The 14,741-nt window shown below is 41.2% G+C and overlaps 1 protein-coding gene across 3 annotated transcripts in view; it reads right to left on the bottom strand.

Annotated features, from left to right (window-relative positions):
• Positions 1–14,741, bottom strand: part of furinb (furin (paired basic amino acid cleaving enzyme) b) — a 79,409-nt gene that overhangs the window by 12,825 nt on the left and 51,843 nt on the right. For all 3 annotated transcript variants that reach the window (XM_030095359.1, XM_030095360.1, XM_030095361.1), the window contains exons 7-8: positions 4,053–4,141; positions 858–1,030 (exon numbers count right to left, since the gene is read on the bottom strand). In XM_030095359.1, coding sequence (XP_029951219.1) covers positions 858–1,030; positions 4,053–4,141 — 262 coding nt within the window. The remainder of the gene's footprint in view (positions 1–857; positions 1,031–4,052; positions 4,142–14,741) is intronic.

The raw sequence follows: 14,741 nt of genomic DNA, 5'->3' as shown, positions 1-14,741 counted from the left end.
CATTGCTCAGGCTCACAGATTAATTCTTTATACCTCAAATAAAAAAATGTGCTAGGTCCGGTTGCAAGGTGACTATCAACGAATATCAGAAAGGTAGTGAGATCCTGAAGGTCTCAGTGATGTATTGATCTCTGTTCTCCTCTGATTTATGTTTCCTGTATCCTGATGTGAACCCGAACGAACCTGTCAATTATCACTAGTGATTTTCTGCAATGCCTCAAGTGAACTTTCCCACAATTTAGGTCACATCTCCGATACTACATTTGTGAATTTTCATCTCAATGTTAAATGTATTGAATATTTTAGGGTGAACCTTTTAATGTCTGCCATGAAGATGAAGCTGGTGTCAAATTATGGGAATCTGATGCTGCTCAGGCTCAGTCTTGGTCAAAGGCCGCATTGGTTAGGAAAGACTATTTAGTGAATGTTAGGATGAAACCGTGACAATAAACACACTGACATATATCGTTTTTAACCTGAAAAAGACCCGTTAAGCCCTTTTTTTTTTTTTAAACAGTTAATCTGTCACACATTGGCATGAGACAAATTTCACATTAATGGGTTCAAATCCCAATAACACAGGTTATCCCAACAGTAATCTCAACATAAGAGTAATAGAAAGAAAGGAGACCTTAAAAATCCACATAAGCTATTGTATTTGGTGAACAAAAACTAAAGAGACATAAATGCATATTGCCAGTTTTTGTATGAAACTGAGCTGAATCAATCTACTGTAACGCACAGAGTCTCTCAGAATGTAGCTCAAACACTTTAGAGATCTAATATGAGTTTGATGGCAATATTGTTGATGAGAAACAGGAGATATTAGCAGATTAAAAGTCTGAGCTTGTCCTGACCTTGGTTATTCCCTGAAGGAAAGCCTCTTTAGCCAGCTTGGCAGGGCCGTCCAGCGACTTGCCGTCATCCTCGGGGCCCCAGCTGGCGCTGTAGATGTGGATGTGCTGTGGGTTGAGGCTCAGAGAGTGAGCCTCCACCACATCTGTCACTTCGCCGTCCAGCATACGAACTCCTGCAAGAGAGAACAAGCAATATGGTGCATATTGGGTTACCAAACCTGAAAAGTGGTTGAGGGAAAAATGACAGCATGACAGATGCTCAACACAGCTTGCGTATGAATTTCGCCACGAGATAGGTGGAGAGATGTAAAAACCTGAGACGCGAAAACAGCACGAGGTGATGAAATGTGAAAACTAGTCATAAAAGGATTGAAAGGAATGGGTTGGAACACAGATTCCCATTTCATCTCGAGCTACAAAAAGGAGAAAACAAACAACAAAACAGAAAACAGGAGAAACAAAAGACTTCACAGGAAGATACAAAGGCTTCAACAGAGTCACAGTTTTAATGAGTTAGCACACAAAGCTTCAGCCGCAGATGCTGCAGCAGATATTACACTAGTTTACCGCTACATAAAACATATGGCTGTTAGAATACGAAAGTCTGTTTTCTGACCCCACAGATGTATACAGAAAGGACAAGTGGACAAGTCTATCACACTACAAAGAGAAACATAGACACACACGGATAAAAAAAAAATATATATATATATGCAGAGTTTACAGAGCCGCCAACAGACTGCTGTGTCCACGGCGTACCACTGAATGCCACCTTTCATCATACCTGAACGCAACCCTGCCAGAGCCTTTGAAGTAAGCAGCCTCAGATCAGCAGTCTGAACATTAATATCTGTAGAGAGGCATGAAATAAACCACCCTCAAATAAGGTCCATTACTAGCAGAGGACCGCTGGACCTGAGACTCAACACTATGACCGACTACATCCACATTAAGACTTCAATAATCCATTCCAGACAGCCCTGCAGGTACAAACATACGTCCGAGGGGATGTGGCCGAGGCGGTAATTACTCTGTTGGCATTTCGATTCCACGTAACCCAAGTTTGAATACTGAGCGAATGGAAATAAAGTTAACTGGCTAAACATGCAACATAAAGCAGAATGTTTTCCTGCTTATCGTTATGCGGGGGTTGTACTGCAGCAGTAATGATAATTACTGTCGTAACAATTCTCATCAACTTCCTGTGGCTCCTCGATTCCTTATTAAGCCAGCGCTGAGTGAGTTCCCTGCAGCTTCGCAAAGTCAGAGGTAGCAGGGAGAGCTGCAGCTCTTAAGTGTGTGTGTGTGTGTGTGTGTGTGTGTGTGTGTGTGTGTGTGTGTGTGTGTGTGTGTGTGTGTGTAATATAGGTACAGTAGGCAGAAGAGAAAGTAAACGCAGAGGTTCAGTTACAGGTTTTAAAGCGTTATCTCTGCTCATTACTCTGTAAGCAGAGGCGCATTTTCAGCGGCCTTGCAGACACCAGCGCTCACATGCGCACAAAGGCCGTGACGACCGGACCCAAACCGCAGCTGTTTATCAACGATCCGCTGACCCCGTGACGCGAATACGTTCACGGAGGAGTAATTGATGAGAAACGGGGCCAGCGTGCAGATCTGTGGGGAGATGAGCGGTAATGAAGACAGAGAAGGAGAGTTATGAGTAACATCTGTGGATGGGACTGCTCAGGGCTCCGCCGAGTCTTGTTGGCTGCCATCGTGGCATTGACAGATTGTTTGATGACAAAAGTTACTAAAAGCCTCCTTGGAATACTTTATCAACTACGAAGATTTTCGGAAGGCAAAAAAAAACAAAAAAAAAAACAAGCCTCCTTTCAGACTTAATTTGTGATCACGACTTTCATTTAAACGAGCTGCGCTACATGTCCTCTTTCTTAATGGATGTCTTCACACGTTGACAGTTTTATTGCTGTTTGAACAAGAGCTCGCCCTTCCAGTCTTATTTTGACCAGCATTTTTAGGCAGATGATTTACACGCCGGTGTGAATAGAGGTCCGCCAGATGAGGAAATCAAGTTTTCTGGCATCCGAATAAATTCAAGACGTTCCCTTATCAGAAAACGACTCAACTAAACACTTTAAAAATTGGACGTGCTCTTTATGTAATTGCTTAAAAAAAAAAAGATAAAGCGTTAGGCAAAAATCCAGAAGAATTTGGACCGAGTCATGAATTAAGAACAATCAGACTCACCCTGTCATAAATAGTGAATAAGTCATACTAATAAGGACATTAACATATTAATACTGTACGCTCAGTCAGCAATAAGAAATCATCACAATAATTTCTAGAAGAATAGGCATTTATCTTCAGACATTAAAACCAAATATGAGTCATGAAAGTGACACTTTAATTAGTTTTTACAGGCACAAAGAAACACCATTGAAGCATTTACAACCTTAATTCTTCAAAACTCGGGAGGTTTTTGTTAAATGTGAAAGAATAGAATGCAGTCATTTGCCCACTGAATCTGTTCTGCATTCCCATTAAAACATGAATAACATGTCAGATGAATAAACTTGGAGATTTTACCATTTAATGGAGGGGCGCCATCAATGTCTAAAGTTTATTGAGATTTCAGAGAAGTGCTTGCTCCCATCCAGGAAATCTCACGTTCAGTTAAGGCCTTGCATATTTCAGCAAGGCGATGCTAAATTACATACTGTATCCACCACAACAGCTTCGCCGCAGCAAATCGCAGACAAGTCCAGAATTTTTTTTACTGGTAGGAAATATTTGGGAGCATCATGAAAAATCCGACAGCAGTGGTTGAGGGCTGTTAAGCTGCTAGGAGGTGTAAACCACCAAGAAAAACACTGCAGCAACCGCTCCCCGTTTTCAAACATGAATAGAGAGTTGGTAAACATGAACCGTTACAGAAAAAAATCCAAACAAAATCTCCTCTTCCCAATGACACATCTCTGCATTACGCTCACACTTCTGAACCATACCGCCAGTCTTCCAGTAAAAAAAAAAGTTCACTGAACCACAAAGATCCTTATGGATTTAGGCTTTAAAATCTATTACTGACTCATTAAAATGTTACTGCACCGCTTCTATTAAACTTTGATTGTTACTCAAGTCCCAGACTGAATCAATCTTGGCTAACTCATTCAGATTAATACCATACCAATAAAACTTTGTGTCTGATTAAGAGCATCGGCTGCACGCCTCACTCACCTCCGATTTTAGCGTTATAGGCCACGCCTACGCCACACACGCCATTGTTGGCTGCAGCAGCGACTTCTCCGGCACACCGAGTTCCATGTCTGCAGAGAAGTGAGAGGAAAAAAAAGAAAAGAAAAGAAAGAGGATTAGGAATTTGCACATCAAGCAGCGGACTGCTAGATACAGTTGGTATAAAAGCAATTGATGTTTGTATTTGCTGAACTATGCTGGTTTAAAACAATACTGGAGCTTAACTGTTGCTATAATTACATCAAAGTGGAGAGAAACATAAACCCAATGGTCCCTCTGTTAACTGCGGCAGAGTCCTGATAGCTGGAACAAAAGATGTCAAAATAAACCATGATATGCCTTCTACATGGCATCATGACTCATTTATGGAGGATTATAATTTTAGACTTAAAACAAGACGGAGAGCTACGAGCTCTGCGGTGAGAATGATACGCTACGAAGAGAATCAAGGATACATTTCCCCCCAATAATAACAACAACAACAGCAGACAAAGACGAGTAAATAGCATTCTGGACATAAACAAGTACAAGGTTACAAAACTCCCGTGCATCTCAGTCACACAAAGAGATAAAAAAAAAAAAAAAAAAAAAAAAAATACCAGTGTGTAGAATTGCAGTGAGCACAGAAACTGAAACTCTAATAAATAAATTGACAACACTGTTGTTTGGATGTTGTGTTCTTTCTGAGGAGCCCCATTTGTCTTTTTCTGTGTAAATGATTTAGAAAAGTATTTTATCTTTTCAGCTGCTTTTGATCGACAATGCAGTCCCAGAATAACACAAACACTGGGCTTGTTTCAAAGAGATTCTCATGTTTTATTGCACAGCAATAGTTATCGACTAGTATAGAGTTTAGTAATATTTTAATCAATATGCAATGACATCTGTGAGACTCCATCTGATCAAACAATCCCAAAAATGCCTGAATTAATAAGAAGAAACTCAATAAATATCAACAAAAGACTCTATTAATATTCACTTCAGTAGGAATGATTCATATTAGAAAAGTATAAAAAAAATGTTTTAAAAAGTTTTCTATAAATGCATTCATGGAACAGTGTCTTCCCGTATTTCCATCAGCATACGAGACTTAATCTCTGTGCACTTGAGAGAAACCATGAACCTACAATACATTCACCTTCCTCTTCTGTGAAACACAAGTACCTTGGAGAGCTCCTCTTTTGACTTCCACTCATTTTTCTGAGAGAAAAAAAGAGAAATCTTTTCTCCTGTGACACGAGCTACAGGGTTACCAGAGGCTGCCTCAACCAATCAAAAATAACCAGACTAAAACCCGAGGATAAATACGGTACAAAGACCTGTCTAAAACTTTACCTCAGCAGTCACTGGCCACAGGCAATTCCAGTAGAATATGAGATGCTATTGATGGACGTGAATTATTCACAGAGTCGCTCATTAATTCCTCAAGCCGGTCTCGGGAGTCGGAGAACCGACAGGTTCCCTGTTGAGTGTTGTCAAGATGTCAAACACAACACTTCACAAACGGAAACCACTCCGACCCCAGAAACGCTCTTTATCAAGACCTTTCTCAGATTTGTCTTCAGAAAGAGACAGGGACGTGTTTAAATGTCGATCTTTGCAGGTTTGAATGCGCCAGGACCTCAAAAAAAAAAAAACTGGTGATCGTCATTGTGATGGATTCCATTAGTTTCTCCTGAGTTTCATTGTTGAAACGGTGTGATCAGACTATGAATGGATGGCGCAGAACCAGCGTTTGGCATTTAACACAGGTCATTAAGATTGCCGCCTGATTACAGATATCTGATTAGGAGGTGCGCAGTTTCGCACCCGTCTCTGCGACGCGCCGTGCGAATGTTATCGGAACGATGCTAATTACATCCCCGGCGCTGTTTAAGAGGGCCGAAATTGTCTGCTTTTTTGATCTAAAAACTTCACTGATGAAGAGACGGAGGACAAAGTCATTTTACAGGGTCAAAGCAAGGCTGCACCTCCAGCTGGGATCCTGATTGAACCGCATGTAGCTCTGTGAAGTATCACCCTCCCCCTAATTCTCAGCTTCTCTCACTTTAAAACATCTCAGGAACCAATCATGGCTGTTTCACTGTCTGTTCCGTTTTTTCGTCTTTGATTTTTGACGGATTCAATTTTATATAACAGAACCAAATGCGTCGGCTCAAAGAAAACCCTTCATTTCACGACGGCGGACGTCAACAACTGCAAACAGTACGGTGATTATTTAAAAAAAGGCAATCGAGCAGCACGACAGCACTTATTGTTCACTGACTGATATGCCCTTACAGAAGGACCTACAAGCACATGGCAGCTTCTAATACATCAGCAGGGCAATTAAATGTTAACACTGCAAAACCAAAAGGTTAAACTGCACTATTCCTTCGCTAACAGGTCCCTTATGGCAGCGGTCATGACTTCACATAACCCTCCACAACCTCAACAGCATGGTATCTCCTAACATGTGTGAGAAAGCAGAGATGCAGTGTTTAGCTTTCTTTCTTTCCTTAAAAAAAAAAAAACAAAAAAAAAAAAAAACTAAACTTCAAAGCCCATATTGACCAAAAAAAAAAAAAAAAAACCCAGAAAATCATTAAAAAAATCACACGAATAAACCTGTTCGTCTATCTGATTATTAAAGACGCGTTTAGCATACGAAAAAGCTTGAGGCGCAGTCCACACTCTGATTTTAATGAGACTCCAGATATGTTGTTCTCCGTTTGGCGGGGCATCTCTGCCTGCGTGTGAAGCACCAGGCAGTCGCCTTTGTTTAATCAGAGCACTAAAAAGGCTCCGGCCTGCCCACTCGTTACTGTTTAGCTCACAACTGCGTGTCTGACGAACGTCTGACTGACTGGCTTTACAAACTCATCCACATAAATCAATCAAGTTATTATGTGCTAAAGCAGTGTGGTGTGGGTGCTGAATAGTGACTGTCAGTCATTGCAAATCACAGAAACGAGTGATTAGACCACTCGTCTCACTGTGAGTATACTTTTTCATTCCACCACAGGAATATGAGTAATAACATTTTATGTTGGCACCGGCAGCAAGGGTGTATTTGTCTTTAATGACTGAAAAAACTGTGCAGAGACCCGGTAGACCCGGCATCCACTCAGAGTAAACATAAATGAAATCAATATCTGAAGTGACACAGCACACTAAGTGCATCTGCAGTGATTTAGAGTAGCGGCGAGTCACACGGCGGCCAACGCACGTTCCAATTCACGCGCAATATTTTTTGGTAATGATGCTAACTTGATAAATTTTTCGAGAGGAGTTCGTCTTCAGCCATTAGGCCAATTTACAGTTTATCTTTTGCAGCGTTGTTAATTTTCTTGCAGTTCAAGCGAACTGAGCAACCATAGCAGAGGAACTAAAAATCAACAATACAGAAAAATATACAAATTCAGCACTGTGGCTGGTCAGATGGCTCGGCCCAAAAAGCTACATGCATGAAAGGAAACAGATATTTTCAGTTCAAGCACAGTGAAACACCCCTCTTTGTGCGCCAGCTCTCAATGGCTTTTGTTCAAAAGATATGCAAATCTTAGGTAACATTAAGATTGCTGTAATTCAACAAGGTGAAAAAAAAAAGAAAAGAATCACAGCCTTAACTGCATCAAACAAAATGAGGACGAAGTATTTTAACACTTCAAATGTGAGAATGTGGTAATCAGTGCTTTGAATGGAAGTCTACAACTCCCTGGGCTGAAACTATCAGCAGGTACAGCTCCCGTTTCATCCAGAGCATCATAAAAAATCCTTTATGCATGGGACTGCACATATCCTCACACCACTGAGTCACAGATGTGATGCCAGGCAGAGGATTCAGCCAGGGCAGGCATCGTGAGCACAGAGCCAAGGCCTGGGAAGATGTTTTTAGAAAGGCCATATGCAACACAGTTCTGCTGTTCTCAATACTATCTGAAATGCTCACACACACACACGCACACACACATGTATGCGTGTGAATGATTGAACTGGATGGAATTCAGAAAAAAAAAGAAAAGAAAAGCCAGACAGCTTAATATATCCAGGGAGAGAGTCAGACGTGCCAAGGCAGACAAACGGGCTTTGCGATGAGGCCACAATTTTATCTTTCAAATGTCCATGAAATTAAATGATTTCCGAGACACTTTACTGAATGCCTCCATTACATATCCGTTTAAAATAAACTGGGAGAGGTGTCAGAGACGTAACAAACAGTGAGGCCGGCATATTTTGAAAAGAATGCGAAAACGGAGTTCCGCACTAGAGGACATGGAAAGACAATTAAAAAAAAAACAAAAAACCCCCCCCTCAAAACAGTGAAACAGCACCTCGGAGAAAGACAACCAAGTTAAATAAATCATTAGTATGAGGACTACTGAATAGCCTTGGCTATTCACATACACAAGCAAAGAAGAAAGGTCTGGCCAAGCTTAAACAAAGCTGAGATAAAATGCTACTGAAACAGAGATGATCTATTCACACAACCGATGTGACCTCCTTTACCTCTCTTATCTTATCAAAGGAAGCTAAAGGGAAGGCGAGGTAAAGCTTTTATCTCTCCTCCTCAGGACATTCCAGCCTATTGGGTGAAGACACTGCACCGGCGTTTATTGGAGAATGTAGGCAGAGTCAATACATACTCAAGTCCACAGTCTATTAATAGTAGTAGATGATCCATCCAGCATTTACATACGCACACACGATGCCACCAGCTTCACTAATGCGACACCTTTACATAATTTAAATTCAACACAGCCATGTCACACAATACATATTCAAAACTTAAGAAAAAAAAAATATGCCCATTTTCATGACACCGTATTTTAAACATTCTAAATGGCTTTTTATGGTTTTGTCTCACTGAAGCTTTTATCTTGCGAAAGGTGCGAATTGATACCGGTGCAGCGGAGTGTGCCTTCTCTAGTAAAAGACAAATGTGATTTCCCTTCCAGCACTGCTTCTTTTAAAGAGCAAATACCCCTCCCTTCATCTCTGCGCAGGTAAATAAGGCATTGTCAAGTGCTGGCATGTTGGTATCTCCGCAAAGCAGAAAATCGTTGCATTTTTCATTTCAACGTTGTGCTACACAGAACCGCGGCTCGCAATGTGTGTGCATTCAGTTTGTTACCCACAAACGTTTCCACAAACAGCGGGAGCTAAAGACGTGTTTGTTCATCCCAGTTGTTTGCTTTGCGGTCTGATTTCTCGCCAAGGCCACCGCGTACCTGCAGCATCAGATAACAGCAGGATTCACACATGGCTCTCTCGAGCTGGACAACTGTGAGCGATGGCACGATTAAAAAAAATAAAACATTGGTGGCGACAATATACATTTATAAATGATCCCCACCAAAGGGGACCTGGTCAACACTTTTGCTGCAATAGCCATTTCTCTGCTCGATAACTGTAAATAGTCGTATCACTGTGTGTATTGTATGAATGCTGTTTACTTTTATGTATGTTTTATAGCTGGCTGTACCTCAAATCGTCCTCTGGGGATAATAAAGTCTACCTTGACCTTATTTGTTATAAAAAGTTATGAGCTCAACGTAGTGATCACATCTCTATTTTCAGGATTCATCGAGTAAAGGATGGAATTCAGATTCTTTTTTTAATGTGCTTTTAAATAAATGCCATGAATCAATAAGACGCAAAGCACATTCGGTGGACTGGGATTGTCTGCTATTAAAACAGAAAACCTTGACCTCCACTATCCCAAATTCACTTAAATCGCATTCCTCAGAAGATTGAAGACAGACCATAAAAACACGCTGAAAAGGAAGAGAAGGCAATGAATTGACATCGTGCCCCATATTTAATTATAAACCTGACATTATACTTGACTCAAACAAGTTGAATTATTGTTTATTGTGTGTGCTTTCTTTATGTTTTCAAACTTCCTGCTGTGAATGACGGTGGGAGTGTTTACCTTGGTTTATTACTGAACAACTTTCAAGCAGTTTTCAATATTTATGTTCTTTCACACACGCTTTATGAAGTGTGTTCCTGAAAAGCAGCAGATAACAGTTTTATTGTTACATTTTTCATTTAGGTTTTACCCTCAGCAATCTTCTCTGCCACTGGAAACTCAAGGGAGTAAACACAAGCGGCCCATGCTGGCCAATCACAGCTCTCGCTGTCTCTGTGTATCGTCTTCACTGCGGTAGCCTGTCAGTAACAGGCGCAGCAAAAAAAAAATGTAACAGTGCTCTTCAGGTGGGTAAAGCGAGGTAAAGTTTTGGAGACCTTGGAGAAAGTGATTAAACAGGGAATGATGGTAGAAAATAAAACAACAGAGGCCTGAATATCTGACATAAATTCCCCGGTCGCCGTAATCTTCACAAACACTGGATCCTGTAGATACCGGGGTCTTTTTAGGTCTGCCTTCTCATCGATTTTCATTCAAAAATTTATGCTTTCTTCGGGTATGTTTTCACTCCATTCCTTTCTCCAGTCCTCCTGTCCTCCTGCCCCCGTCCTCCTCCTGTTAATAACTTCTCCCTCTACCCAGCTGTATCGGTATGCCTCGTATTAATTCCCCACCTCCCACTTGTATTTAAAGAGTGCTATTGTCCCTTTAGTGTGTCGGCGCCTCTGTCTTCTCTCTGCTCCAGATTCCACCATCATGAGACTAAGTGCATAATTTCTTACCTGTTTCCTGTGGAGGATGTTCTTTTTTTAAAATTAAAAGAAGGATAGGACTTTTAGACACTGTACTGTGCACACAGTAATGTGACTAAAGAGACAGGAAGTTCCTGTTTTCTTTTCAGCATTATCCCTGCTCATGCCAAGTTTTTTTTTTCCACTCTGTTCTTTGTCATCAACACGTTTCACCTTGTTAATATCTGGAGGGGAAACCAGAGGTGAATTGCTTTAAACAAACCTGTCAGGACAAAATAGATATCAAGTCATGTCATTTGGGATAATCACATCCTGACCTCTGCTTGGGGTCCTTGTAATTTTGGTAAAAAGCGATTTGTCTTGAAAATATTTGTCCCCAAGAGTTTTAACACTCATCTTCGGCACATCTATCAGGTTAGACAGTGTTTTATTTTTGTGACCACCGCTTCTTTTTCAGAGCAGGAAAGTAACACTATCACGTTCAGTCTGTTCCCGTTCTACGGCTCAGCAGAAGCATCCGCCAGCCTGTGCTCGGCCTGCCATCCTTTGTCCGGTGACCAGACAGAGAGGATGAATCAAGGTCTGAAGATCCCACTCCACTGCTCATGGGTCAAGCATCCCATCGGAGTTTTGCATGAGCAAAACATGTTATCGCATTCTCACACCAGCCTCTCTCTCCTTTCCAGTGCCTGCGTCGCCCTGAACTCTGCGCTCAGTGTTTTATCGACTCAAGTCCTCATCGGAGGATTTAACCTGACCCGAGTTTTCCGGATTCGATTCAACCTGACGGCCACTGGGTTCCTACATCTGTTCACCTTTCTGTGCATGGCTGTTAGCTCACCGTCTGTCTCCCTGGGTTGACTGATAAGAGCGCTTCTCGGTTTATTCCTGGTTGCAAAGGTGGTGAGAGTCTCGTGGCAGCTTTTCTTCAGCTTCACATTCTCCCCGTAAATCCTTCCCATGGTTCCAACTAACGGGGTTCAGTGTCCTCGTTACCTACCGACCTTTTCCTCAACTTTTCTCCTCACTGATACAAATTTTCTAATAAACTTGTTTTAACTTGGAAATTGCCTCCAAGCCCTGAATCTGGGATTATATCCTGAGAATTCTGTCTAGACTCAAACTACTTTCAATACATCCCACTTGTCTGCTTTAATGCTCGCTTGTTTCAGACGCCACACCTCCAGATTTATGCTGCAGTTCCAGGCCTAAACCCAACTGACATCATTAAGGTTATGTTTACAGAAAAACCAAAAGCCCCTGAGACACAGAACATATTGTGATCGTAATTTGCCAGGCTGAGCGTTACTCTTTATCATGTGTGAACTGAATTTCATGCCTACAATCAGACGCAAAGCTAAATCGGTGGCCCCAAATGATTCAAACTCCTGCAGGCATTACTATTGGCAAGGAGGCAAAGAAGATACATTACTTCTCCAAGCTGAGGTGACGTACTTTCTTATGCAGTCCTTAGAACAAGAAAGATGTGTGTTTGAGCGTGGAGAATTTATGTTAGAGCTACATACACATTCATGCGTTGTTTGTGTTTTTGTTGTATACCGTATGTGTGTTGAAATATGCATCACCGAGTATGACGAATGCCTAAACCGCGCTTTGGCTAAACTGTGGGATCTGTCTTTTGGCACTGCTCTGTTAGTTTATATCTGTTTTTAGAGGGACTGAATAGGGTCCGTTCACTGAAGCTGCCAAAAGGATTAGGCTATTTTCTGCTCCACTCAGCTCAGTTCAGCTGTGGCCGCGGGCTGGTCTGCTCAAATGGTTACACTGGAGTGTGAAGTGCAGATACGCTCATTGTGTGGATGAACGCAGTCGGTCTCTCATCTGAGTCCTTGAAGAGATGGTCAGACGATTCTGGTGAACATGTTAAAAACCGGGATGTGTGGAAAGGCTCAAACTTTTTTATTTTTTTCATTTTCCGCCCACTTCCAGCAACGACGACTCATTCGTCAATGCAATAGGCAGAAGGCAGGGAAACACTTTGGAAAAGTTGCCAGTCCGTCATGAGGCAAGTACAGATAGACGCAGTAACTATTCATGGACTTCCTAGCTGAAGGCAGTTTTTATATGGGTGAAAACTTTTGGGGACCAGGAAGGAAATAAAAATCTCCACAACCATGGACAGAAATCAAAAGTCTTCTTTTAACTGTGAGAGAACAGAGTAACAGCTGTGCTCCTTTAAAAATAAAATTACTCTGCTTTATACAGCTTTTATTTAATAAAATAAAAGCTGTATACGCAATATACAGCTATTTAATAAAACTACAGGTATTTTGAATAAGCAATGAATGACATAAAGCAACAGAAGCTACAAAATAAAGGCACATCTCCAGCATCCATCTAAAGATGTCAAATCATTTTGTCCAAATAACAATGTTCAAATGACTTCAAACGTCTCTACCCCAATTTATGTAAATAACACAGAAGAAAAACAAATAACTCAGCATCGAGCACCATGTTCAACCTGGACTTTCTCCAAATACTGCAGACACAATTGGTTTAACATCCCATTCATCAGTATCTAGTCAGCTGAGCCGAGTAATATTGATTGACTCCAGGTGATCGGTAATGGGGTTTGGATTAGGACTGTCACCTCCAATCACTGCAGGCTATACTTTCCAGGGATGCCTGGAGAACAAAAACTTTCAATCACACGGACCTTTTCTCGGGTAAAAACAGGAGCAAGAGAGCAGGCGGGGAAAGAAAGAAAAGAGCATCAACAGAGGATTGGGTTTAGGAGGGGAATTCTTGCCAACATCTCTGAAACTTCTAATCCGGCTGTCTAGAAAATAAACAAACTGTCCCCAACAGAATAAACAAGACAGAGAAAAAGCAGAATTACAGTATTCAGACAAGACAAAGAGTGGCAGCTTTATAAACAATAATTGATGAACTCTATAAATAGTGGAAAGCATTTATCTGCCATCTGTAAGGTCTGGACTGAAAAAAGGGAAAATGTTTTCTCTGTGTTAAATGTCATTATTTGTCATTTCTCGGAGCAATAAATGAGTCTGAGTAAACCTTTATCAAACTGTCAGTGGACTGAGCATTACAAATTAAACCTCACCATAAGGCTCAATCAAGATTTCTTTTTACTTGCTGACAGCAAAGTTTCTGTTTATCTGTTTCCGGAGAGCAACTTCTATAAAGTACTGTCACTTTAATAAACTAATGCAACTAATCAAATCATAGTGCAATTAATGCTATCAATTAAAAAAAAAAAAAAACCTCTTCACCAGAGAGGAAAAAAATAGTACGGAAAAAAAACACACTTGACAACTTGAGTGTGAACGTGAACTCTTGAGGAACGCCAGTTTCATAAAATGTGGAGTTTTAAAATGTGTCAGCGGCAAAGTCAAGGCAGCGCAGGTGCGACCCGAAGTGTCAAACACTGTAACAGAGGCGCTAAAGCAGACGACGCAGGAGGAAGCTGCCGTCGTTGATCTCTGTGCCCTGCTCGTCTGATCCAGCCTGCATCACTCCCTTAACAACAGATTTAAAAATATACTCAGTATATGTACAGCAGGAGTACGGATTTACAGAAAACTGTTCACTCTCGCAAACAGTGTCTCCAAACAGTATTAAACCTTGTTGCTTTTTTCCTTTCCCCTCCGTGTGGCAGTCAGAATTCAAATTGGATTGAGATTTATTTTTGCCCAGTAAATCCACAATGAGCCCCACTGACACATAAAAAAATAATTTTAGATTACGTGTGAGTCACAGACAGACGCTTAACCTCCTGTTACTGACGTGCCATCCTTCTAATTTTAAATTGCATACATGACTATTACTGATCACCGAGTACCCCGAGACATCAGCTTCTGCTACATTAAGAAAGTCCCCTATAGAAAAGTCCCTTGCTGTTTTACCACTTAATAACCCTAAGGCTCCTCGTCACCATCTAATGCCAGATATGTCTACCCAGCCTTGACTAATGTCAGAAGAAATTAAGAATTTAATGAAATAAAAACCGTGCGTCTTCTGAAACAACTGGTCCATTCACCGTTTCCCTACCCCGGTGTCTTTCTGCTGAAGAAGCATTTCCAT

The sequence above is a fragment of the Salarias fasciatus genome, chromosome 7 (genome assembly GCF_902148845.1).
Source record: "Salarias fasciatus chromosome 7, fSalaFa1.1, whole genome shotgun sequence".
Classification (NCBI taxonomy): domain Eukaryota; kingdom Metazoa; phylum Chordata; class Actinopteri; order Blenniiformes; family Blenniidae; genus Salarias; species Salarias fasciatus.
The sequence above is the reverse complement of the archived record's forward strand: the minus strand, read 5'-3'. Positions and strand labels throughout refer to the sequence as shown.